Consider the following 24,466-nt stretch of genomic DNA (forward strand, 5'->3'; position numbering starts at 1 on the left):
AAAGAGATCCAATGAGTTTTGCGAAATTGGATTTTCTTAAAAAGAAGACCTGAAAGTTCAGCTACAATTTGCCAGAAGGTACATCTGGCATGCAAGCCTACATTTGCTGTTTTGCTGAAAGAGCATCCTCCTCTGTACCACTTCATCATGAAGCTGTACAATTAGTGATACAAAATGCAAACATGCACTCTGCACAATTTATCCAATCACAAGTAGAGAAGCCTATAACTTGTTCTGGGTTGTCTGTGTGTCTTGGTGGCTTTCCTCACTCTTCTTCTTCTTGCACAGTCAATCAGTTTTTGAGAAGTGTCTGATCCACACAGATTTACCGTAGAGTGCCATACTGTTTGTATGGCAGATTAGCTTTCCATTTGAATTTAAGAAAGATAATTTTTGATTTTTTTTTTTATTTTACTTTGTTGTATTTTTTTTTTTTTTTTGTATTCATTTATTTTTGTATTTTTTATTAAAATGTGCAAAATATCAAGTGTTCCAATATTTTTGGAGTGCACAGTGTTATGTTTCGGACGCGGTCGGAGCACCGACCCAGCGTTTGAAAGGACCCAGCATAAAATAAGCAGAGCACGGTTCAAAGGATAACAGAATTTAATAAACATAACAGTGAGATGCAGTGCTAAACAACTAAACAGTCCGCGGTCTGGTGAGGTGAAAACACGGCGCGCTCTCAACAGCGCAAACGGTCCAGAGCCACAGCAGTTCGGACCCAGGGACCCCGCCGACACCCCCCAGGTGGCCGCGACAAACCGAGTCTGTGAAGAAAGAAAACATGAGGTGAGTCCAACTCCACACAGAGAGACACAACTCAAAGGTGCACGCAATCAGCAAACACTTCCTGGCTTAAATCTATACATCAGCTTCCTACCCTGCAGGCACGGAACAACTCAGTTCAAATCTCCACTGCAGCAGAAGCTGATTAGACAATTAGCATAACGTGACAGCTCACTAACACAAGGTGTGAGGGACACCTAATCCACTGTCATTACTTCATAAAAGTCATCAAAACCTAATTACCTCAGGAAGTGTGCTGAAGAGCGTGAGACCTCACCCAATCCTCCTTCACAGACTGTGGCGTCAAACCTGGAGCGGTCTCTGCGTTCGTGATGGTGAGATTGTTCTCCTGACGTCGATCTCACACGTCTGCTCACAAGGTCGAGTCTCTGGCAATCACACACTGTGCATTCAAGGTTTAAATGCAGCAATCTCTGATTAGGACAAAATACACCACAGCTGTGAGTCCTGATGACCTGCACGTGATAACAAGCCTCAGGTGTTCAGGGTGAGGTCCTGATGCTCAGCCACTCAGTCCTGAATGCATACCACCTGGTGGGAGAAACAGAAAACAGAAACCAAACCAGCCAAACACCCCAGCCCACAACAGCACAGTATGTATACTGAGGTCAATTAAGTGGCAGTGTCATGTCTTTTTATTAAAGAGTACATGATGCTTGAGGCTGTGTGTGTGCGTCATCATTCCCCTTGACATCCTGAATATGTGCCAGTGCAATTGTCAAACACCATCTGCTTTTGCGCTGCCAAGAACCAACTCGTCATCCTAACTTTTCTCCATCTTTCTGTATCTCTGTCACTGTCTTCACATCGGTCATAGTGCAGCCTTCATGTTTTTCCAGGTTTTCTGTATCACTGCATAATTTAGTGTTCCACACTGCACCGCTGTATCTGAGCATCACTGTTAGGAAGGAGCACGTATGGTGAGCAGAGACTTATACTGCTCGCTAAAGCAATCAGATCACCGTGACGACAGGTTTACAGTGGCACACATGGAGACACAGAGAATATGAGTGTGAATTTCGCTGCAACAGGGATTTGCGCCACATAAAACACACACCAGGGAAGGCCTGCATAATACAGCATGAAAGTAGAGGTGACAGAGTCTGGCAGCAGCAGTTGTGCAAGTCAACTGGCCTTGCAGTTGTCACGCTATCACAGCTGTGTGGGTACACACATGCACAAATGCACACACAAACTGTTCTTCTGCTCCTTTCCTCTTCCTTTTCTCATCTCTTCCCCGTTTCATATGACTGAAGCTTGCTGTATTGCAAAGTGATAAATATGTCATTAGAAATCAGCACTTTCTACTGCAGGAAATATATATACAGTAGTGTTCAGAATAATAGTGCTATGTGACTAAAAATATTAATCCAGGTTGTGAGTATATTTCTTATTGTTACATGGGAAACAAGGTACCAGTAGATTCAGTAGATTCTCACAAATCCAACAAGACCAACCATTCATGATATGCACACTCTTAACTTAAGGCTATGAAATTGGGCTATTAGTAAAAAAGAAGTAGAAAAGGGGGTGTTCACAATAATAGTAGTGTGGCATTCAGTCAGTGAGTTCGTAAATTTTGTGGAACAAACAGGTGTGAATCAGGTGTCCCCTATTTAAGGATGAAGCCAGCACCTGTTGAACATGCTTTTCTCTTTGAAAGCCTGAGGAAAATGGGACGTTCAAGACATTGTTCAGAAGAACAGCGTAGTTTGATTAAACAGTTGATTGGAGAGGGGAAAACCTATACGCAGGTGCAAAAAATTATAGGCTGTTCATCCACAATTATCTCCAATGCTTTAAATGGACAAAAAAACAGAGAGGCATGGAAGAAAATGGAAAACAACCATCAAAATGGATAGAAGAATAACCAGAATGGCAAAGGCTCACCCACTGATCAGCTCCAGGATGATCAAAGACAGTCTGGAGTCACCTGTAAGTGCTGTGATAGTCAGAAGACGCCTGTGTGAAGCTAATTTATTTCCAAGAATCCCCCGCAAAGTCCCTCTGTTAAATAAAAGACGTGCAGAAGAGGTTACAATTTGCCAAAGAACACATCAACTGGCCTAAAGAGAAATGGAGGAATATTTTGTGGACTGATGAGAGTCAAATTGTTCTTTTTGGGTCCAAGGGCCGCAGACAGTTTGTGAGATGACCCCCAAACTCTGAATTCAAGCCACAGTTCACAGTGAAGACAGTGAAGCATGGTGGTGCTAGCAACATGATATGGGCATGTTTCTCCTACTATGGTGTTGGGCCTATATATCGCATACCAGGTATCATGGATCAGTTTGGATATGTCAAAATACTTGAAGAGGTCATGTTGCCTTATGCTGAAGAGGACATGCCCTTGAAATGGCTGTTTCAACAAGACAATGACCCCAAGCACACTAGTAAACAAGCAAAATCTTGGTTCCTAACCAACAAAATTAATGCCTCGCAGATGTGAAGAAATCATGAAAAAATGTGGTTATACAACTAAATACTAGTTTAGTGATTCACAGGATTGCTAAAAAGCAGTTTGAACATAATAGTTTTGAGTTTGTAGCGTCAACAGCAGATGCTACTATTATTGTGAACACCCCCTTTTCTACTTTTTTTACTACTAGCCTAATTTCATAGCCTTAAGAGTGTGCATATCATGAATGCTTGGTCTTGTTGGATTTGTGAGAATCTACTGAATCTACTGGTACCTTGTTTCCCATGTAACAATAGGAAATATACTCAAAACCTGGATTAATCTTTTTAGTCACATAGCACTACTATTATTCTGAACACTACTGTATAATCTATATAAATATAGATTTTATTTTATTTTCCTCAACTGTGTGTCAGTCTGTGTGTGAACAAAATAACTGTGAGTTTTGATCTGATTTGGACCAAACTTGGTGGAATGACCAAGGATCAACGTAGGACAAAGTGAATTAATTTTCAGAAAATTAAACAAAGGATAAAATGCCAATTATGAAGAATTAGTTAAAGATACACCTATACACATTAATATGAAGTTCTATATATCCTTTCTGTTAGTTACATAACCTTTGATTTTGGATGACCTTGAACCCTCAGACTCAAGGTCATAACGGTTTAACTCAAAATGTTTGATACCAGTATGGATTAAACATGGTTGAAAGGTTGTGTTAGCAGTTGTGAGCACAGCTATTTTAAAAGTTAGTTTTGCTAATGGCTACTCTGCTAATTGAAAGTTAATTGTAATAACCCTAAACCACTCACTCACTCACTCACTCACTCACTCACTCACTCACTCACTCACTCACTCACTCACTCACTCACTCACTCACTCACTCACTCACTCACTCACTCACTCATCTTCAACCACTTATCCAGGATCAGGTCGCGCGGCAACAACTCCAGCAGGGGACTCCAGACTTCCCTTTCCTGAGCCACATTGACTACCTCTGACTGGGGGATCCCGAGGTGTTTCCAGGCCAGTGTGGAGATATAATATCTCAACCTAGTCCTGGGTCTTCCCCCCAGGTGGATGTGCCTGGAACAACTCCCTAGGGAGGCGCCCAGGGGACATACTTACCAGATAGCCAAACCACCTCAGCTGGCTCCTTTCAATGCCAATGAGCAGTGGCTCTACTTTGAGCTCCCCACGGATGGCCGAGTTTCTCACCCTGTCTCTAAGGGAGACACCAGCCACCCTCCTGAGGAAGCCCATTTTGGCCACTTGTACCTGCAATCTAGTTCTTTCGGTCATGACCCAACCCTCATGACCATAGGTGAGAGTAGGAACGAAGATTGGCCAGTAGATTGAGAGCTTCGCCTTTTGGCTCAGCTCCCTTTTCTTTGCAACAGTACGGTAGAGCGAATACACTGCCCGTGCTGCGTCGATTCTCCAGCCAGTCTCACGCTCCATTGTCCCCTCACTCAAGCTTTGTTATTTAGCTGTTATTTAGCTATTTGTAGTTGTCACACCCACTGTATGTTAGCATAGACTGTATATACACTGGACAAAGCCTGCATGACGTCACCCATTGGTTTTCTATAGAGACCTGGAACAGACGAAATGAAGCCGTGTCCGGGCGATGTTGTGGGTGGCGCCATGTTCACAGCAGCAAAATGATAAACTCATTAATGCATAAATGAATGGAGCATGAGTGGCTCTATATGGGATGAAAGATGCTTGAACATGCCCTTCTCTCAGAGTCCACCCCACTCAACCTCCTTTCAGGTGTTTATTAAATCATATTTTTGGGTACAGCATTTTGGTTTTCCTAAGAGTTTACTTTATTGTGAAAAGAGTTATGATTGAGCTGCATGTGGACATAATGGGTAAAGCTACAGACAGCTGTTAAAAGTGCTAAGACTGTTAGCATACAACAAAATCCAGTGAGAGTTTCACTCAGCACAGATACTGACATTTCACCACACAAGCCAGATTATTCGTGGCGTTTGTAATAAAATACTCCAAACAAGCAGAGACAGTCTCCACTACCAGCCGCAGTTAATGGAGTCTGAGCTAAAGACGAGACACGGAGACCACCGTTACCAACACCTCACTAATGGCCCCTTCACACATAACACGATTGAGGCAGAATGGCACACAAAGGAGGCTTTCAATGGCACTTGTGAAAATTCGGAGCTGCCTTGAACACCTCATGTCGTAGTCACCACATCCATTCAGGCACAACACATGCACTCTACAATCGAGTGTCACCTGCACTGGAAACCCATTTGAACGGCAGCCAAGATGAGGTCGCATTGCCATCTGACCATGGTCGCAACATTCGCATGGCATGTCATACGCAGGTCAGACAAATTGGACCATGGTGAGGGGCTGCACAAAATCATCGGCCACGTCAAAACCTGGCCGAATGGTGTGATTGAGCCATCCTTCATACCAGCGACCAAATGACGGCGAATGGCGGATGAGTACCCATTCCACCAACTCTCAGCCGAAGTCCAGGTGCCACCCACGAACATCCAACACCACTCACAGGGCACTTAGAAAATGGGCCATTCGTGCAGACAGCAAGAATGTAGAGTGCAGGACACCACTTTTGAGCTGCAGTCCAGGTGGCTGAAAGCTCAAAGGGCGGTTAGTGTGTTGTGTCTGCCCCCGAGCAACACAAATGGTGTGCGAGTGTGCCCCCCTTCCCCAGCAACAGGAATGGCATGTGAGTGTGTCGTGTCCCCCCCACACCACAATCCTATATATATAATATATATATAATATATATATATATATATATATATATATATATATATATATATTGTCAAGGTACAGCTAAGGTGGTGAAGGTTTGAATTTCGATTTTGAAGGTTCGATTTGTATACATTTGTCCAACATTTAATTGCTTCCACTGCTGTGTGAGCGCTATGTGGTATCACACCTCTCGTGGTCGCACTGTGTTCATGTGCATGCACACGAGCTTGCGGGATCATACAGGATCCATGCACAGCTGTGCGACCGTATGTCCCTTCTGATAGCAGCTGGAATTTTTCGAGGTTCGGCAATTCAGCCTTTTTCAGTCTCATTTGCCCAACTTCGTGTTATGTGTAAAGGGGCCTTTAGGAAAGTCGCTATTGACTGTCCTAAAAGTCGCTAGAAACATCTAAATGATGTCATCACCTAATTTGCATAATTGTCCATGTGCATGTAATTGTTATTGACGCTGTAGGAGAGAGGAATATTGTTGTGTGATGGACAAAAAGTGAGTAAAAAATAAAAGAATGAAAATAAGTTTGAGATTTTTTTAGCCTCCTCACACGTCGTCTTCTTCTATGGTGTTTCTTCTTCTTCATCTTCTTCGGTGTTTAACGACAGCCGGCATCCTTATTGGTGCATTGCTGCCACCTTCTGCATTAGTCCGTCATAACAGCACTAAATCCTCTCATTAAGTCCAGATTTTTTTTTTTTTCATGTGATCGACTGGAAATCAGCCCACGATTGATCGCGGACGACTCATTGGGCATGCCAGGCTTAAACTAAGAGGTTAGAAAAAAATTCACCCCCATACAGTTGTCGTGGAGGAGGAAAACTCTCAGTAGGGACTAAAATGGGTTTTTGTACCAGGCTGTAAACATGTTTATTTCTGCTCTGAAGTTGGACATTTTAACACAGAGTCCTGCACTGTTTTGGAGCCAGCCTCAAGTGGCCCGTCAAGGAACTGCTCTTTCACACTGGCCTCATTTCACATGGTCTGAGGTTGCTGCTTGTGTGTTAATCAAGGATAAAGTGCTTCATGTCTGGGTGGAAATGATCAAATGTCAAGGCCACAGAGGATATTATTTTATGGTTACACTGAAATGCAAAGAATGAATTGTAAGTCATGGACGTTCTTCTTGTAAACATAATTTAAGTCTTCTGATGTGTACTGGTAAATATGTAAATTTATGCTTCATGTGGACTTGGCTTCAAGTTAATGGGTGGAATTTTAATTACAACAGGGAACATTTATAAAAGTATTTCAAAAGCAGCACTTTGACATTTTGGTTTTTTTCCCCCCTATATATAGCCCAGTTTTTGCTGTTAAGTGATTTTCTGAGAATAATAAAAAGGATTGTTTTCTGTGAATTATCAAAGAGGTTAAAAAAGTTTAGCTACAGTAGAATAAACTTCTTACTGGATTTTATCTGGCACTTACCTTAAAGTAATGAAATTACCACAGCAATTGGATCTGTTGCATTCTGTCAGTGTGACCTACACCATCTGCAGTGCACCACATAAAGACTTGTTCTAAACTGCAGCTTGTGCTGGTTAATAATGTATTTGTTATAGTGAAAATGAAATAATGTATATGAAATAATGATGAATTTATGTGTGTGTGTTTAGTCTCTGACAGGCTTTGCGTTGGTGGTGAGCAGTGATGGAATGGTCTTTTATGCCTCCTCCACCATTGTGGACTACCTGGGATTTCATCAGGTGGGTAGAATTTCTTGCTAATGTTTTGGCTAACCTTGTTATCATAAGTACTCAGAAAGAATAACTGTAAATACTGTTTTCATCCCCCGGTATTAAATACGGGATATAGCAATCCAACTTATGAGCACGATATCTCAAGAAACAGTTCATTCATATTTAGCATAAGGGTGTACTTGGATGATCAGCGACACCAGTCGATTATGGTGACCTTGGGTCATTTTCAAGGCCACGGCAATATATTCAAGATTTTGTCTTTGTAACATTTGTTAGCGACATATCTCAAGAATCATTCATATTTAGCATCGATGAACACAACAAGATTCTGAAGAAGTGAAGATGTTTACTTGTAAGTGGATAACCAACATGGACTTGGTAACTTAATGGCTAATGGTTTCCCCATCAGTCATGTGTCTTCAGTTTCATAACCCGCTTCCTATATGTTCCATATGTAAACAATGCAAAAGAATGTACCCTCGCTGTATGCGCATGTATCTTTTAACGCCGTCTGCAGGAGGTGCGTGTGCGCATACATGAGCGCATCACACCTTTGACAGGCGTGTGATGCATGTGCACCCTGTCGTCCGTGAGATGTCTTGTAAATCATTCCAGAGGTGTAATCAGGTTACAAAAACAGCATTTTCAGTTTTAGAAGTGTTTATTTCTCACTATCATATACATAATATATGAAAAACATGTTAGCCATACACAGAAATGCAGCGGTTTTGGAGCGGATTCCGCCATGTTTGATGCATGTGCACGCTGACATCCACGAGAGGTCTTGTAAATCACTCCAGAGGTGTAATCAGGTTACAAAAATAGTTTTTTCAGTTTTAGAAGTGTTTATTTCTCACTAGCTTTTACATAATATATGGAGAAACATGTCAGATTTACACAGAAATGCAGCGGTTTCAGAGTGGATTTCGCCATGTTTGATGCGCATGTACACTGACGCAGTGGCGGCTGCTGATCTGTCAAAGAGGGGAGGCTTATTGTTGGCTTACATGATCAAATTTGCCAATTTATTTATATGTAAATTCAAATAAGTAAAATGGTCATAACAGTCCCTAGTCGCACAAGCATTTCACAATTTATATCTCTATTACATTACAGTATTTTATGATGGCACAGTTACCAAGTGGTTAGTGGGCTTGGTTTCAGTGTGGAAGGTTCCTGGTTCAAAACCCACCCCTGCCACATTTCTCCTTGTAATGTGGAGTTGCGTCAGTAAGGGCATCCGGCATAAAACTTGTGCCAGAATCAACATGCAGGTCCACCTTGGATCTGCTGTGGTGACCCCGAGTGAAAACAAGGGAGCAGCCGAAGGGACTTACTTTTACAAGAATATTATTCATGTTTTTAAACAAAAACATCAAAAATTTCAAGAAGCACATAGAACCTTTATTATGAAACATACATAACAGAGTCTGACTGTTTGATGATATTGTTCCATGCAAATGCTGTTTTAAAGATCGGCCTGCAGATGTTGCCATATGTAATTGTATCAAAGCTTCAAAACACTGAACCATTGCTTCCTATTGATTCAGTGTTTCAAAACTCTTTGTTTTCTCCGACACTAATTTTCATAAATAAAATGCATCATCAACCACTAATTATTACCACATATGCCCAGATAGAGCTATAATTATGAATACTTTGATGTTGAGTTGGACACCAAGACGTTCATTAATGTGCAACGACTTTTAAACACTTACTGAAGAATGAATCAGAGAATAACTCACCGAGATCATCTCACATAATGTCGTCTAATCCAGTGTGCTTCTCTGGGCGCCTTTAAAACAGACTGATTTATAGTGCACGCAAAACACTTTGGCATAAAAATGCATAAATACACAAAAATGTGCAAACTAATTCTCACTTTCCTATAGCTGTCAATCAAAACGGGATTCAGCCTTTCGACTGATCATCTAATCATTGTGCAGAACTCCAGCGTCCAGGCCACAGCTCCGTCCGTTCACTCCCAGAGATGCTCAGCGTCCGGGGGCACGACAAAATTGTGGCTTTATCCAATGACGGTCGAGTTTCGTGGCGATGAAAAAACCTTTCCAGACAGTTCCATTGAAGTGAATGGACGCTCAGCTTCTACAGGAAAATGCACTGACCACAGACCATATGAGAAAAAAGATTGATGAGAAGTTAACAGAATAGAGTCAATCGATTTGTGATGAGTAGCTGATTCTGAATGAACTCGTCTTCAAGATCAACGTGTTCTAATGTATTTGTAGTCAATGAATTGATAACAAACTGTACATGTTTGACATTTTTTGACATTTTAGAGGAAGCTGAGCTGCCTTTGGCGTCTTAGAGAATCCACGTCTGCACTGACATCCGTAAGATGTCTTGTAAATAATTCCAGAGGTGTAATCAGGTTACAAAAAATAGCATTTTCAGTTTTAGAAGTGTTAATTTCTCACTAGCTTTTACATAATATAACAGAAACATGTCAGATTTACACAGAAATGCAGCGCTTTCGGAGCAGATTCTGCCATGTTTGATGCGCCTGCACGCTGATGTCCACGAGATGTCTTGTAAATCATTCCAGAGGTGTAATCAGGTTACAAAAATAGCATTTTCATTTTTAGAAGTGTTTATTTCTAGCTTTTACTAGCTTCTACTAGCTTTTAAATGAGAAACATGTTACATTTACAAAGAACCACAGCAGTTTCGGAGTGGATTTCACCATGTTGAATTAGCAACCAGAGAGAGAAAGACCAGCCAGTGATGTTATGGTGCCTCTCTACTTTGATTGGCTGTCACCCGCCCCCTCCAAAAAAAAGCAGATTTGCATGATTTGTAGCATAAGACTCTGGCAGTAATAGGACTGGATTTATGCTGAGCACAGACAGACGGATGGGCAGAAGGACGCAAAGCTTTCACGTGGTAGGAGTATATGGCTTATGTCCAAGAAAAGAGGGATTCTATTTTTAATTTGATTGTGAACATAGTAGGATCAAGAATGAATTTTAAGCATTCAGGAACATGTGGCCTTGGCAGATGTATGTGCCCTCTGAGTGTCTTCAAGTTTGATCATTTTGTTATTTGTAATAATATCACTGGCCTTGCCAGACAGAGACATCATTTATTATAAATTAACACTATCACTGTAATGAGGAAGTTATAAATCTGTGTGTGTGTGGGGGGGGGGGGGGTTGTTTATTTATTATCTATTAATTGTCAATTGTCTCTGGCAGTAATAGGACTGGATTTATGCTGAGCACAGACAGACGGACAGGCAGACGGACGCAAAGCTTTCACAATACCAGATGGCTATATTTTGATGGCCTTGGATACAAATGCTCCATTACTGGTCTTTGCTAAAACCTGTCATATGACTATTGTTCAGCCTATTTTAATTGATATTGAATGCTGTAGGTCTCTTACTTCCAGATTATGTGAAGTCAGTTCCTTATTTGTTCCATTGTGTATTATTCATTTGGGAGCGCTGGGTCCCACTTTGTATTACTGATTTGTGGGGACCGGGCGGATATGTCATCTCCTGATGACTCTTGTTATAATAGCCATTATGAATCCATATGAAATGCTTCTGAAAATACATCAGTCAGAGTGTAAGAACCTATTTGTTCATCCCAGTAGTTTTTGTGTACAATGTCATTATTTATATGAACTATGAAGAAAATCCAAGATGGTGAATTTGGAAAATCTTTTAAAACCTGTTGATTTGATATGGAAATACACAACTGCAACCCCTGAAATGTAAGAAGCCACAGATTTATAGAAAATCACTGGCTTCTACCTCAATAACTGGAGGGGGATTGATGAGCACAATTTGAAGTTTTGAAGTCAGCTGTGCAATATGTGCACCATGCTAGTAACCTTTCCCATTACCCAAGGTTTTGACTCATTGCTGCCACTGTCTGCTGACATATACTAGATTTTTCTGTCCATTTTCGGTCATCAAGTTTCTCACCTCTTTTTCATTCACTGATCCAGATTAAAGTCTTTTTCAGTACACCTAATAGCTAGATAATATCGCAGTGCCAGATCACAATTAGGCCCAATCCCAGTACTGTCCCTTCACCCCTACTACTTCATTAATGTGAACTTGTAAAATGAAGGAAAAGGGCAAAGGGCTGGGGTGAAGGGAGAGTATTAGGATTGGGCCAACGTCACAACTTAAGCAGCCACAGTAAGGTGAAGGCCCTTATTTCACCCTGAGATCCACTTTGTAGGTGGATATCTCAATGTGAGAGTGTGTGTGGGCAAAAGTCAGAGATGGTTTAGCTTCTATCTTCTCCACCAGCAAATGCCCAGTCAATTAATTATGAATGATAAACACAGGCTTCAAAACCACAAATAGAGTGCTTTTCATTGTTGAAAACCCTCCTTTTAATATTTGCTTACACACATGCACACACACATACACACACACATGCAGCAGACTAACACTGACACATCTCTCCTATTTCGCACATGGAACATTGACACCTCAGGTTAACATGAAAACCAGCTGTGTGGCAACTTCAGTTGCTGAAAAATAAGTTAATGCACAAGTGACCATTCTTGCTATGCAATTTGGGTTTAAGTACCGGCACAGGGCCTGTACAAGACTTATTAGAAGGTAGAGTGCCACCATTGTTTAGTCCTCTTTCAAGTTCAACTGGATCTAGGTTTGGGTCTGTAGTATATACCCAGTACACATACCTTAATCACTCCAGGCCCATTGTTACCATATTGATATATAATGATGATACTGACAGCAGTAAATTCAGTACAGAGTACCAATACGTACAGTGGGGCAAATAAGTATTTGCGCCATTGTCAATTTTGCAGGTTTTCCCGCCTACTAAAAATTTAACTGTGAGACAGAATAAAAAAAAAAATTCAGTCAATCACATTGTATGATTTTTAATTAATTAATTTGCATTTTATTGCATGAAATAAGTATTTGATACAATAGAAAAACAGACCTTAACAACTGGTACAGAAACCTTTGTTTAGAAATGTCAGAGGTCAGTCATTTCCTGTAGTTCTTGACCAAGTTTTCACACACTGCAGCAGGGATTATCACGATACATGACCCCATCCATCCTTCCTTCAATACGGTGCAGTCATCCTGTCCCCTTTACAGAAAAGCACCTCCAAAAATTATGTTTTCACTCCATTCTTCACAGTTGAGATGGTGTTCTTCTTCATCCTCCAAACACGGCGAGTGGAGTTGATACCAAAAAGCTCTATTTTGGTCTCATCTGACCACATGACCTTCTCCCATGCCTTCTCTGGATCATCCAGATGGTCACTGGTGAACTTCAAATAGGCCTGGACATGTGCTGGCTTGAGCAGGGGGACCTTGCTGTCCTGCAGGATTTTAAACCATGACAGCATCATGTGTTACTAATGTAATCTTTGTGACTGTGGTCCCAACTCTCTTCAGGTCATTGACCAGGTCCTCCTGTGTAGTTCTGGGCTTTCTCAGAATCATTCTTACCCCACAAGGTGAGAGCTTCCATGGACCCCCAGGCTGAGGAAGCTTGACATTCATCTTGTGTTTCTTCCATTTTCTAATAATTACACCAACAGTTGTTGCCTTCTCACCAAACTGCTTGCCTGTTGTCCTGTAGTCCATCCCAGCCTTGTGCAGGTCTACAGTGTCTTTTATACAGGTAACAAGTTCAAAGAGGTGCAATTAATACAGGTATAGAGTGCAGAATAAGAGGGCTTCTTAAAGAAAAACTAACAGGTCTGTGGGAGCCAGAATTCTTGCTGGTTGGTAGGTGATCAAATACTTATTTCATACAATAAAATGCAAATTAATTATTTAAAAATCAAACAATGTCATGTTCTGATTTTTTTTAACATTTTTTTTAGATTCTGTCTCTCACAGTTTAGGTGTACCTACGATAAAAATTACAGCCCTCTCCATTCTTTGTAGGTGAAAAACTTGTCATGAAGATCAAAATTGAGCTCAGGTGCATCCTGTTTCCACTGATCGTCTTTGAGATGTTTCTACAGCTTAATTGGAGTCCACCTGGGGTAAATTCAGTTGATTGGACATGATTTGGAAAGGCACACACCTGTCTACAGACAAGGTCTCACAGTTGACAGTCAGAGCACAAACCAAACATGAAGTCAAAGAGTTGTCTGTAGACCTCCGAGACAGGATTGTCTTGAGGCACAAATCTGGGGAAGGGTACAGAAACATTTGTGGTGCTTTGAAGTTCCCAATGAGCACAGTGGCCTCAATCATCCATAAATGGAAGAAGTTCGGATCCACCAGGACTCTTCCTAAAGCTGGCCCGATGGTCACTCTGTCAGACCTCCAGCATTCTTCTATAGAGAGAGGAGAACCTTCCAGAAGGACAGTAATCTCTGAAGTAATCCACCAATCAGGCCTGTATGGTTGAGTGGCCAGACAGAAGCCGCTCCTTAGTAAAAGGTACATGGCAACCCACCTGTAATTTGCCAAAACGGCACCTGAAGGACTCGTAGTCCATGAGAAACAAAATTCTCTGGTCTGATGAGACAAAGATTCAGCTCTTTGGTGTGAATGCCAAGCGTCATGTTTGGATGAAACCAGGCACCGTCCCTGCAGTGAAGCATGGTGGTGGCAGCATCATGCTGTGGGAATGTTTTTCAGTGGCAGGAACAGTGAGACTAGTCAGGATTGAGGGAAAGTTGAATGCAGCAATGTACAGAGACATCCTGGATGAAAACCTGCTCCAGAGCGCTCTTGACCTCAGACTGGGGTGATGGTTCGTCTTTCAACATGACAATGACCCCAAACATACAATCAAGATATCAAAGGAGTGGCTTCAGGACAACTTTGTGAATGTCTTTGAGTGGCCCAGCCAGAGCCCAGACCTAAGTCCAATTGAACATCTCTGGAGAGATCTGAAAATGGCTGTGCACCGATGCTTCCCATCCAACCTCATGGAGCTTGAGAGGTGCTGCATTGAGCAATGGGCAAAACTGCCCAAAACTAGGTGTGCCAAGCTTTTGGCATCATATTCAAGAAGATTCGAGGCTGTAATTGCTGCCAAAGGTGCATTAACAAAGTATTGGGCAAAGGGTGTGAATACATGTGATTTCTTAGTTTTTTATTTTGCATAAATTTGCAAATATATATATATACGAGATCTGTCAATAAAGTATAGGTCCTTTTTATTTTTTTCAAAAACTAAATGGATTTCATTCATATGTTTTTACGTCAGACATGCTTGAACCCTCGTGCGCATGCGTGAGTTTTTCCACGCCTGTCGGTTACGTCATTCGCCTGTGAGCACACCTTGGGAAGGAGTGGTCCCGCCCCCTCATCGGATTTTTATTGTCTGGAAATGGCGGAATGAAAAGGACTTTTTTCCATCAGAATTTTTTCAGAAGCTGTTAGAAACTGGCACCTGGAAACCATTCGAAAAATTTATCTGGCTTTTGGTGAAAATTTTACAGGCTTCACAGAGAATAAGGACTGTTACTACAGCTTTAAGGACCCCTTTAAGGACGCTCGGCGTGCCGCACTCTGAGCTGCGACGACGCGGCACAAGCCACTGGACCATTTCTAAACGGATGGCTCTGTGGATACGAGACCATCATGTGCTCTTTCTCTGGTTATCACAAGAGCTGGACATCAGCCATTTTCCGGCAGATTTCACTTTTAACAAGAGATTTTGTCATGGAAAGCCGCGCGGAGGCTTCGCACGTAAAGACCGATTCACTTTGAAAGCGAGACAAAGGAACACCTCTATTTCAGCGTGTCAGAGGACAAGTTTGGACATGTCCAGCTCTCCACAATTTCTCTGATACTTACTGGACTGGTAAGCATTGAAAGCCGAGATAGGCATGTCCAAACTTGTCCTCTGACACGCCGAAATGGAGCTGTTCCTTTGTCTCGCTTCTGAAAAAATTCTGATGGGAAAAAAAGTCCTTTTCATTCCGCCATTTCCAGACAATGAAAATCCGACGAGGGGGCGGGACCACTCCTTCCCAGGGTTCAAGCATGTCTGACGTAAAAACATATGAATGAAATCCATATAGTTTTTGAAAAAAATAAAAAGGGCCGTTACTTTATTGACAGACCTCGTATATATATATATATATATATATATATATATATATATATATATATATATATATATAAAATGCATGTTGTCATGGGGTGTTGTGAGTAGAATTTTGAGGGGATTTTTTTTTTATTTTATTTTACTACATTTTGGAATCAGGCTGTGACATGGAAAAAGTGGAAGTGAAGCGCTGTGAATATTTTCCTGATGCACTGTATATGGTAATTTTAACAAGTTTTCTATTGTGCATCTGACTTGTGTGGCCTTGTATGTATGTTTTCCTTTATGGGAGAACAATGTTTGTTTCACAGTTTGAGTTGATGTTTTGTTAAATGGCTAGGTTAGCAAAGTACATTTAGAAGAATTTAGTAACAGATTAGGTGTTTTAACAGGGAAAATGGTAATGGATTAATATTGATATTGGTAAATATTGAAGTTTCCAGTATTGTATTGAAAAAACAAGTGTCATTGTTCCATCCCTTATACAGGTGACTGAAAATTTTATTTAACAAAAATAATTAAAGTTGTGTAGCCATGCTGGGCACAGCTGATCCTGTCATTTCTGAGCTGTTTAGGACACAGCTACCATTTTCATGTACTGCATGTCCACCTTCTTTTTTGGCTTTTTTCCAGAAAGTTCTACTTCTTCTTTGGTTGTCACCAGCTTCTTCTTGGGATAGCGTAGTGTAATTTGTTTGTATACTATGGAGGCAGTAGGACATCTGGGTACTTTTTGACTACTAAATGCCTACACAGTCATGGAGTCATGGAGTTGTGTCAGGGAGGGCATCTTCTGCCAAATCCCAATATGGACCTGTATCGGATCATCTGTGGTGACCACGAGCAACAAAAGGCAACAAAAAATGAATTTGCACATTATTGCAACAGGAATAACTGCAGTGCAGTAAATGATTTGTTTTTATGAACTTCACTTCAAACAAAATGTAAATGGCCAATTATTAGTCATTGTGTTTTATTTCAGAGACAATCACAAAACATCCTGTTCCACTTTTTCCAAATTAATTTTGTTGCAAAGAAGCTATTGGTTGTTTGCTTCTTTAATGCCTTGACAACATGTCACATTAGATAGATGCAGATGTAACGTAGCCCAGAACAAAGAGAGAGAGAGAGAGAGAGACAGAGAGAGAGAGAGAGAGAGAGAGCACTTTAATAAGTGTCGCCACAAATAAGCCCTGGAGAAAAGCACAAAACCTCCACCGGCCTTTGATCCTGTTTTTTACTGGGGACGTTATAGCCCTTTGATGGTCAGCAAAAATATCACTTATTCTCTGTCTTTTCCTCTTCCTTTCCTTTCTCTGTTTTTTATGAGAAACATAAACAATAGTCACTCGATCTGTCTGTCTGCCTGACTGCCGGTAGACAACCAAACCACAGGCCGGAGCTCTCGCTTGACGACGGTGGGAACAGATCGTGTTTTCAGAGGCAGGCGATCAAAACTCCTCGCGTGCCACCAGTGTGGAAATTATGCCGAAGGTGGAGGGAGGAGGGAAGAGGAGAAGGCTGAACATTTTAGTGAGGAATCTGTCATGGAATGACAGAAAGCAAAGCTATTGCTGGGAATGAGGGAGAGGCATGACGAGAGCGGGCTGGAACCCAGTGTGTGTGTGTGTGTGTGTGTGTGTGGGTGTGTGTGAGCTGGGCTTCACTGCCATTCGGGAGCTGGTGTCACGCGATGTTTGACAAACACAGCTGCCCTCACTGGCCCTGCAGCTGCCTGTAGACTGTTAATGTACTGAGACTGTAAATGCTGCTGTGTGTCTGTATGTGAACGATACTATCAGCTCCAGACCTACTAACATTACAAAATTATTTTGGTGCAACATTTATCGCCATTTATGTCATGTGGCAACTGGCAGGATTCTGTGGGAGGAGGTGTGGCCCCTCAAGGAGAAACATCTGATTGAAATCTGCTGCAACAGTGCATTCTGTCATTTTAACACAATTTTTCTGTTTTCTACCAAAATCATTTTTTGTAAATATAAAAATATAACACAATGGAAAAATACCCTCAGCTGTATGAGCCTTGTGTTCTTCATAATTTGCAGTTGTTTAATTAATTATTAATATCCTATTGTCTTATGTACAGTTTGTGCATGTTCAATAAAGTCCCTCAATCAAAAACAATATTTATGTTTTAACGGTGTCTGCAGGAGGCCTTGCATGTGTGTGTGTGTGTGTGTACAGGAGCTTTTGACAAGAGCGGAAGTTGTGCAAATCAAGGAATATTGTAGCTCACCCTCTGTGCATTTGCAGGTATTAATGAGACTAATTTAACTCCATATGAAGTTAGCTTTGAGGTAGCGGAAGTTAGCATGCACGCTGATGTCCACAAAATGTCTTATAAATCATTCCAGAGGTGTTATTAGGTTCCAAAAACAGCATTTTCAGTTTTAGAAGTGTTTATTTCTCAGTAGCTTTAACATAATATATGAGAAAGGTGTTATTTCTAGCTAAAAACAAAGCAAAATTAGCAGCTAGCGACACCAGGAAGTAATGTCACCATGCTAACGTCCACGACATCATACCATAAAAGTAGGAACAGAATGTGCTTTTTAACCTCTTAAAATAGGTCATTGTCCCAAGAATATTCCTTGTGAATTTGAAGACCCTGGCAGTAATAGAACTGGACTTATGCTGAGCACAGACAGACGGATCGACAGATGGACGGACGAAAAGCCTTCGCAATACACACGTGGTTCACCCCTGATGAATGACAGAATGTCACATTTTTATTGAAGACGTTCAATTTTATTTATACTAACTTCACTAACACTTTGCAATTGCAGTATGTTCTGCATGCTGACAGTGTGTTTATATGAACATACGTTATTATGCTTCATTACTTACTAAACATTTGAGTTCCCAAATTGTGGAAAATTTCAAATTTCACCCAGTAATTTAACAACTGACACTGGCCGTTGTTTTGATTTGTTTTATCATGCTTAGTCACATAAGATAAAAGTCCATGTTTTACATACAACATTTTTAAATGATGTCTGACATAATGTTTTGATATCTGTTTTTTTTTTCATCAAAAACCGAGCTTAAAGCTACACTTTGCTGGGAGCGCGTGTTGTTGCTTGTTGTCAAGCAACAATGCGTGCTTCAAAGTTCAACCCAATCCAACTTTCACCGCTGTGCTCTGTGATGTAGCTTCGCACTGTCCAATTGAGTCATTTCAACTTGTAATTACATCAGAGTGTGTGAATGTCTTTAATGTTGTGATCAGAACAGAGTAATTTCTAAAATCTGAATTTGACTAGTGATTGTGAGTGTTTTAAAATTGTGCCCAGTAGGGGTGGGGCTTCTACCTGTGCAAATGCTTTTGACTGAACTTTGACTTCATGTACATTTTCAATGACCCATTCATTTAGTGTTAAAATATCAAATGAAACAGCTTTTTAAAAAATAATAAAATAGTTGCTGTTTAAAGAGCCTTTGTTTTATTTAGAAGCATAGCAGCAGGTGTTGGCTTGCTGGACTCTCAGGACATTAAACCAGATGAAGGTCTCTTCTGCAGGTTTGACCTCTGGCGGAGTTGTTGAAGACACTTTGTACCTTTTTGAAGAGCAGAAATGTTTTCTTCTGGCTGGACTTCATGGTGTTCAGCTCATCACTGGAAGTTTTTGAAGTGCGTCTGAATTTAGGTTGCCTGCACAGCAAATGTTCCTGATTGTGGTACAAATAAAACCATATGGCACTGTATGGCAGATCTGTCTGAAGGTGGTGGTTCTCAATAACTGGGTGACCGTGCAAGAACGAGACTAATGAGAGAAGCCACCAAGACATCCTCGGCAACTTTGAATGAGATATAGGCTTCTGTAGCTCTACTCTTTGTTGATGTAAATGACAAAATTTGCACTGCACACAGTTTCTCCAATCATAACAACACAGGTTTTTTTTTTTTTTGGGGGGGGGGGCATTAAGTTCAATGAACAACCTTCAAATGAATAACCAAAAGCAAGAAATAGTTCATACATAGCAGCCCCTTCAACCATCAGGAAGAGATGCCTTAAGATATCGACTGATGGCCAGTTCTTACGGAACTCACTAAGTTAATATAAACCAGTTGGTCAGTACTTGTAGATGGCTAATATAATGGTGTACCTCATGTCTTTTGGTATTACTTAAGGACCAGTTTTTATCTCGATGAATGCATATGTGAAGATCTTAGCTAATAGTGTTATAGATGAATTTCATTAATCAGTGGATCATTACATATTATGCATTGTAGAAATGTTCAATGTGTATCCATCCCCTGACTCCAGATAAAACTGGCTGTACAAGTGATGATTTGTATGGTGTGTATGTGTGTGTGTGTGTGTGTGTGGGGGGGGGGGGGGGGGGGGGGCTCATATTCAGTTTATTAAATTACTTGTGGGCTCTGAATATGAATGTGCTATGCATAAAAATAGCAAAGCAAAAATTCCCAAATATTGAATGTGATACTTCTTGTTAACCCTGTTGAATTAAAGCTAAAATCTACACTACAAGAATATTTTGACAGGTTCATTCAGCTCCGCTGTTGTCGTGTACACAGTGTGAAGCGCGGACGTTGGCATGCTGTCCTCGCGTGGGAAGAAATTAAAACATATCGCTTCAGCTGACCATCACATCAGCACACTGCAAAGCTGCTGACTATCGTGCCATGCAGGAAATCACCCACGGGACACCCCCGTGAGGCACGTGTCACTGCAGGATTTCCCCACATTGTAATAATTAAAACACAGATCACATTTGCAGCGGATCACTGCTGATGTGTTCACAACGCGAGAGCCCAGCTCTTCATGACACGGGAGCCCAGCTCTTCATGACCCGGGAGCCGACTCTTCATGACATGAGAGCCGGTCAGTTCGAGCACATCGGGTAATTCATGTAAAACATGAAAGAGAGAACAGTAATCTGCATCATTTCATTACGGAGGCAGAGGCTAAGTCCGCTCTTCATAACACAAATTAAGTATGATAAATTTTAGTGTTTTTTTTTCCTCCGCTGCTGTGTGTACGACTTTCCACGTGCTCGCACTGTATTCGTACACGCAAACACGAGCATGCACGAAACCATCGCCGTGGTTTCGTGCACGCCTGTTCGACCGTGCGTCCCTTCCGACAGCGGGTGGAATGTTTTGTGGTTCCCCATTTCGTTTTTGGTTTGCGGATTTTCTTCTGGTTTCTGCGTCTTCCGTGGAATGTGTGAAGGGGCCCTTAGTTAAGGAAAGACTAACTGTGCCACCTTGGCAGATGTGTGCACTCTCCAAGTGACCTCTACTTTTGAGCATTTGAACACTTTTGCGTAGTTTTGCTAGACCTGCATAACAGAGTAGGTGATAAACACTGAGGAAAAACAAGAACTAAAATTTATGCACAGAACTGAAATAAATGTATGAACTATGTGTCATTGCAAGTGCTCGTGTTCAAGCTTAAATTTGTGTCAAACCATATTACAGCATTTGATTTCTCATTTATAAATGAGAATGTACATGTGAATTGGTTGAGTCTGGTAAGGAAATCAAATTTATGCCTCACACCAGAAATACATTTTTAATGGAAAGAAATAATAATGTCTTTAGGTATAAAATGTGCAAAAACCACTAGTTATTAAAACCTTTAGTGTAAAATAGGAAAAAAGTTTCATAAATTTAGCATGATTTCATGAATGTCACAGCAAGAAGGTCATAGGATTGCTTCCCATCTAGTCCTGTGGAGTTTGCATGTTCATGTGGGTTGACTATGGGTGCTCCGGTTTCCTCCTACTTCCAAAGATATAGAGGTTAAGTGGAGTGGTGATCGTAGGTGTTAATGTGAGTGTGAATGTGTTTGTCTATATGTGGCCCTGTGATAGACAGGCGTCCTGTCTAGTGTGTACCCCGACTCACATGCTATGACTGCTGATAAGCTCCAGCTGCCAACAACCACCTGAGATCCTTGATTGGACTAAGCGGGTGTAGTAAATGAATGAATGTATTGTATTTATTCCTTTTCCTCAGTAAACTAACCAGAATCTGTTCGATCTTCCTGGCAGACTGATGTGATGCACCAGAACGTGTTTGATTACATCCACATAGATGACCGTCAGGAGTTCAGACACCAGCTCCACTGGGCCATGTGTCCTCCACAGCCACAGGGGGCAGCAGCACACCAAGACAGCCATGTAGCTCCAGGGTCTGGTGGGTAGATTGGACCTTTTTGAAGAGTGTGACATACCACTTGTGAAAGTAATTTTAATAATATTAATCTTTGCACATTTGATGATCTGGTTTTAGCAAGGAGAGAGTTTTGAACTAGTTTAAGGATTTACGTAGGCAGCTCTTGATGGTGCCATATCCCCCTGCGCTATTACCCAATTGAAAATTGATGTTTGCCTTTCAAAATCCAGTTTTCACCCTCAGTTTTTAAACCACCACCTTTGTCTGAGGGATCATGTATAGAGCTCCTGTTGTCCATAGCAGTGATTTTCAACCTTTTTTGAGCCGCGGCACCCTTTTTATATTTACAAAATCCTGCGGCACACCACCAACCAAAATAATATTATAATGCTATTACCTCTGGTTTTGCGCAAAACCCAATTATTGCAATAGAAAATCGATACAGAAAACACCGCATTTTGAAAATCCTCAAGCATTTTGCGCTCTGATCTCAAGTACGGCTGTCACGATTAGGAATTTCTGGAGACGATTAATTGTCAGACAAATAATTGCGATTGACGAATATATTGTCTATTTTTTTTTTCTTTTTTTCCCCTTCTTTATATTCTACTATTGTAGTATAATTACACAACTCTGGAAGAACGTTTGGCTTCTGTGAGTGGAGAAACTGGGAATGGTGCAACATTTTTATTTTTATCTTCATTTTACATACAGTCCCAACTTTTTCTGATTTGTGGTTGTTTCTGTTGCATTTCTGAAATTGTTTCTCCTCATCAGTCACGTTTTGTGCTTAAACACTACATTAAGCTCAAGATTGAACAAAAAATACCTTTGGAAAATAACAGCTGTTAAAGTTCAGAGTTCTCACCTGCTTTTTGTGATCTCTGCGTCTGAACATTGGTTTTTTTTGTGGCTCAGTTCATTCATATATTCTCATTTTTTAAATATGTTTTTAAAGATATTTGACCGTTTATTTCATCTCATGATCTCATAAATTCAGCATACGACACGCACATGGTGTGAACAGGACGGTAACGGCAGAATCACACCTTTAGAGAAAGTTCAGAGAGAAGTAAAGGCAGCTTCACGTTTCCGTTTTGTTAACGTTCACTCCGGTTAAAATCCTCTCTCTGCTCCGCGCTCGCTGCGCACTGAACGTGTCGCGCCTGCATTCAGGAATCTCCCTCACCCACCCCCTCACCCACCCCCTCCCTCGCAGTCTGCAGCCTGTTAACTCTGCGCACGCGCACACACAGACACACACACCGACAGCTCCGCATTTTAGACGACTTTTGAAGAAGACGGCACTGTTTTAATCGGCCGTCAGCCTCCTTGTTATTGTCCCGCCTTAAGACGAGAGCGAGGCTGCAGCACGTCTGACATCACATTCTGAGTCGTTTCATGCTTTGTGGATAAAATAAATAATTCACGGTAATCGCGAATATGAAAAATAATCGCGAATATGAAAAATACACACGGCACCCTAGGGTGCCGCGGCACCCCGGTTGAGAATCACTGGTCCATAGCACCAATGAGATACTATTTATACACTACGGTGGGAATGACTGACTGACTTGACCCCACTCATGTAACACACGAGGCATGTTTAATCTTGATTATTCTTTTTGATGTGGTCTTATAATTAAATATGGATCTTTCCTCAGCAAACAACTGTCTAGGACCCACAAACTGGTGAAAAGGAAAAAGAAAATGAGAGTGGGGAGAATAGCCCCACCTAATGGACAGCAGTTTTCATCCTCACTGTGCTATTTGTTGCTAGTTGTCCAGTCTTTCTATTGTTTGGTATCGGTTTTCTCACATTTTCACATCAGAACAGTAATTATTATGGTTTTTAGTCCACTGTTATTGTTAGACCTGTTAAGTGTTTTATGTGTGAATTAACAACACATATGCGCTAAGCACTTGAAATTTTCTCTAAAATATGTTTTTACAAATTTACTACAAAAAAGGACCACCCACTAGTAAATCATTGTGGCCCTACCTCAGACCACCATGAAAAAAAAAATCCTCTGGAGCCACCACTGATCATCTGTGATATATGTTTAAGGTCACTGGTGAACTGTGCCACCTATACAGTAATTAGCATTACAAGACGACACTCATGAGAACATATAATCTCTTTTGAAATATTAAATAACTGTATAAATGCTAAAGTGCCTATATCTGTTACACAGCAGTTTTGTATGTGCCCAGTAACAACTTAATGTCTTATTTTACTGTGTCCTGGCAAAGCTTATGGTCCAAGCTGCCAAACAAAATTGTTTACCTTTGAAAATGTATGTTCACATTTAGAGCTGCAATGATTAACAGAATAATTGATGATTAAATGAATCACCTAATTTGATAAATGGTAAATGGACTGCATTTATATAGCGCTTTTCCATCTGCATCAGACGCTCAAAGTGCTTTTACAAATAATGCCTCACATTCACCCCAATGTGAGGGGTGAATGAGGAATTGATTGATCATTGATTAATTATTTTGCGTCTTTTTATAATGTTCAAATTTTCAGATTTCAGCTTCCTAAATGATTTTTGGTTTGTT

General features: G+C 41.0%; 1 protein-coding gene across 1 annotated transcript in view; it reads left to right on the top strand.

Annotated features, from left to right (window-relative positions):
• The window catches only part of LOC117511747, a 247,328-nt gene that overhangs the window by 212,047 nt on the left and 10,815 nt on the right, over positions 1-24,466 (top strand). The window contains exons 5-6 of the mRNA XM_034171648.1: positions 7,613-7,702; positions 21,778-21,922. Coding sequence (XP_034027539.1) covers positions 7,613-7,702; positions 21,778-21,922 — 235 coding nt within the window. The remainder of the gene's footprint in view (positions 1-7,612; positions 7,703-21,777; positions 21,923-24,466) is intronic.

Source organism: Thalassophryne amazonica, chromosome 1 (assembly GCF_902500255.1).
Source record: "Thalassophryne amazonica chromosome 1, fThaAma1.1, whole genome shotgun sequence".
NCBI classification, from domain to species: domain Eukaryota; kingdom Metazoa; phylum Chordata; class Actinopteri; order Batrachoidiformes; family Batrachoididae; genus Thalassophryne; species Thalassophryne amazonica.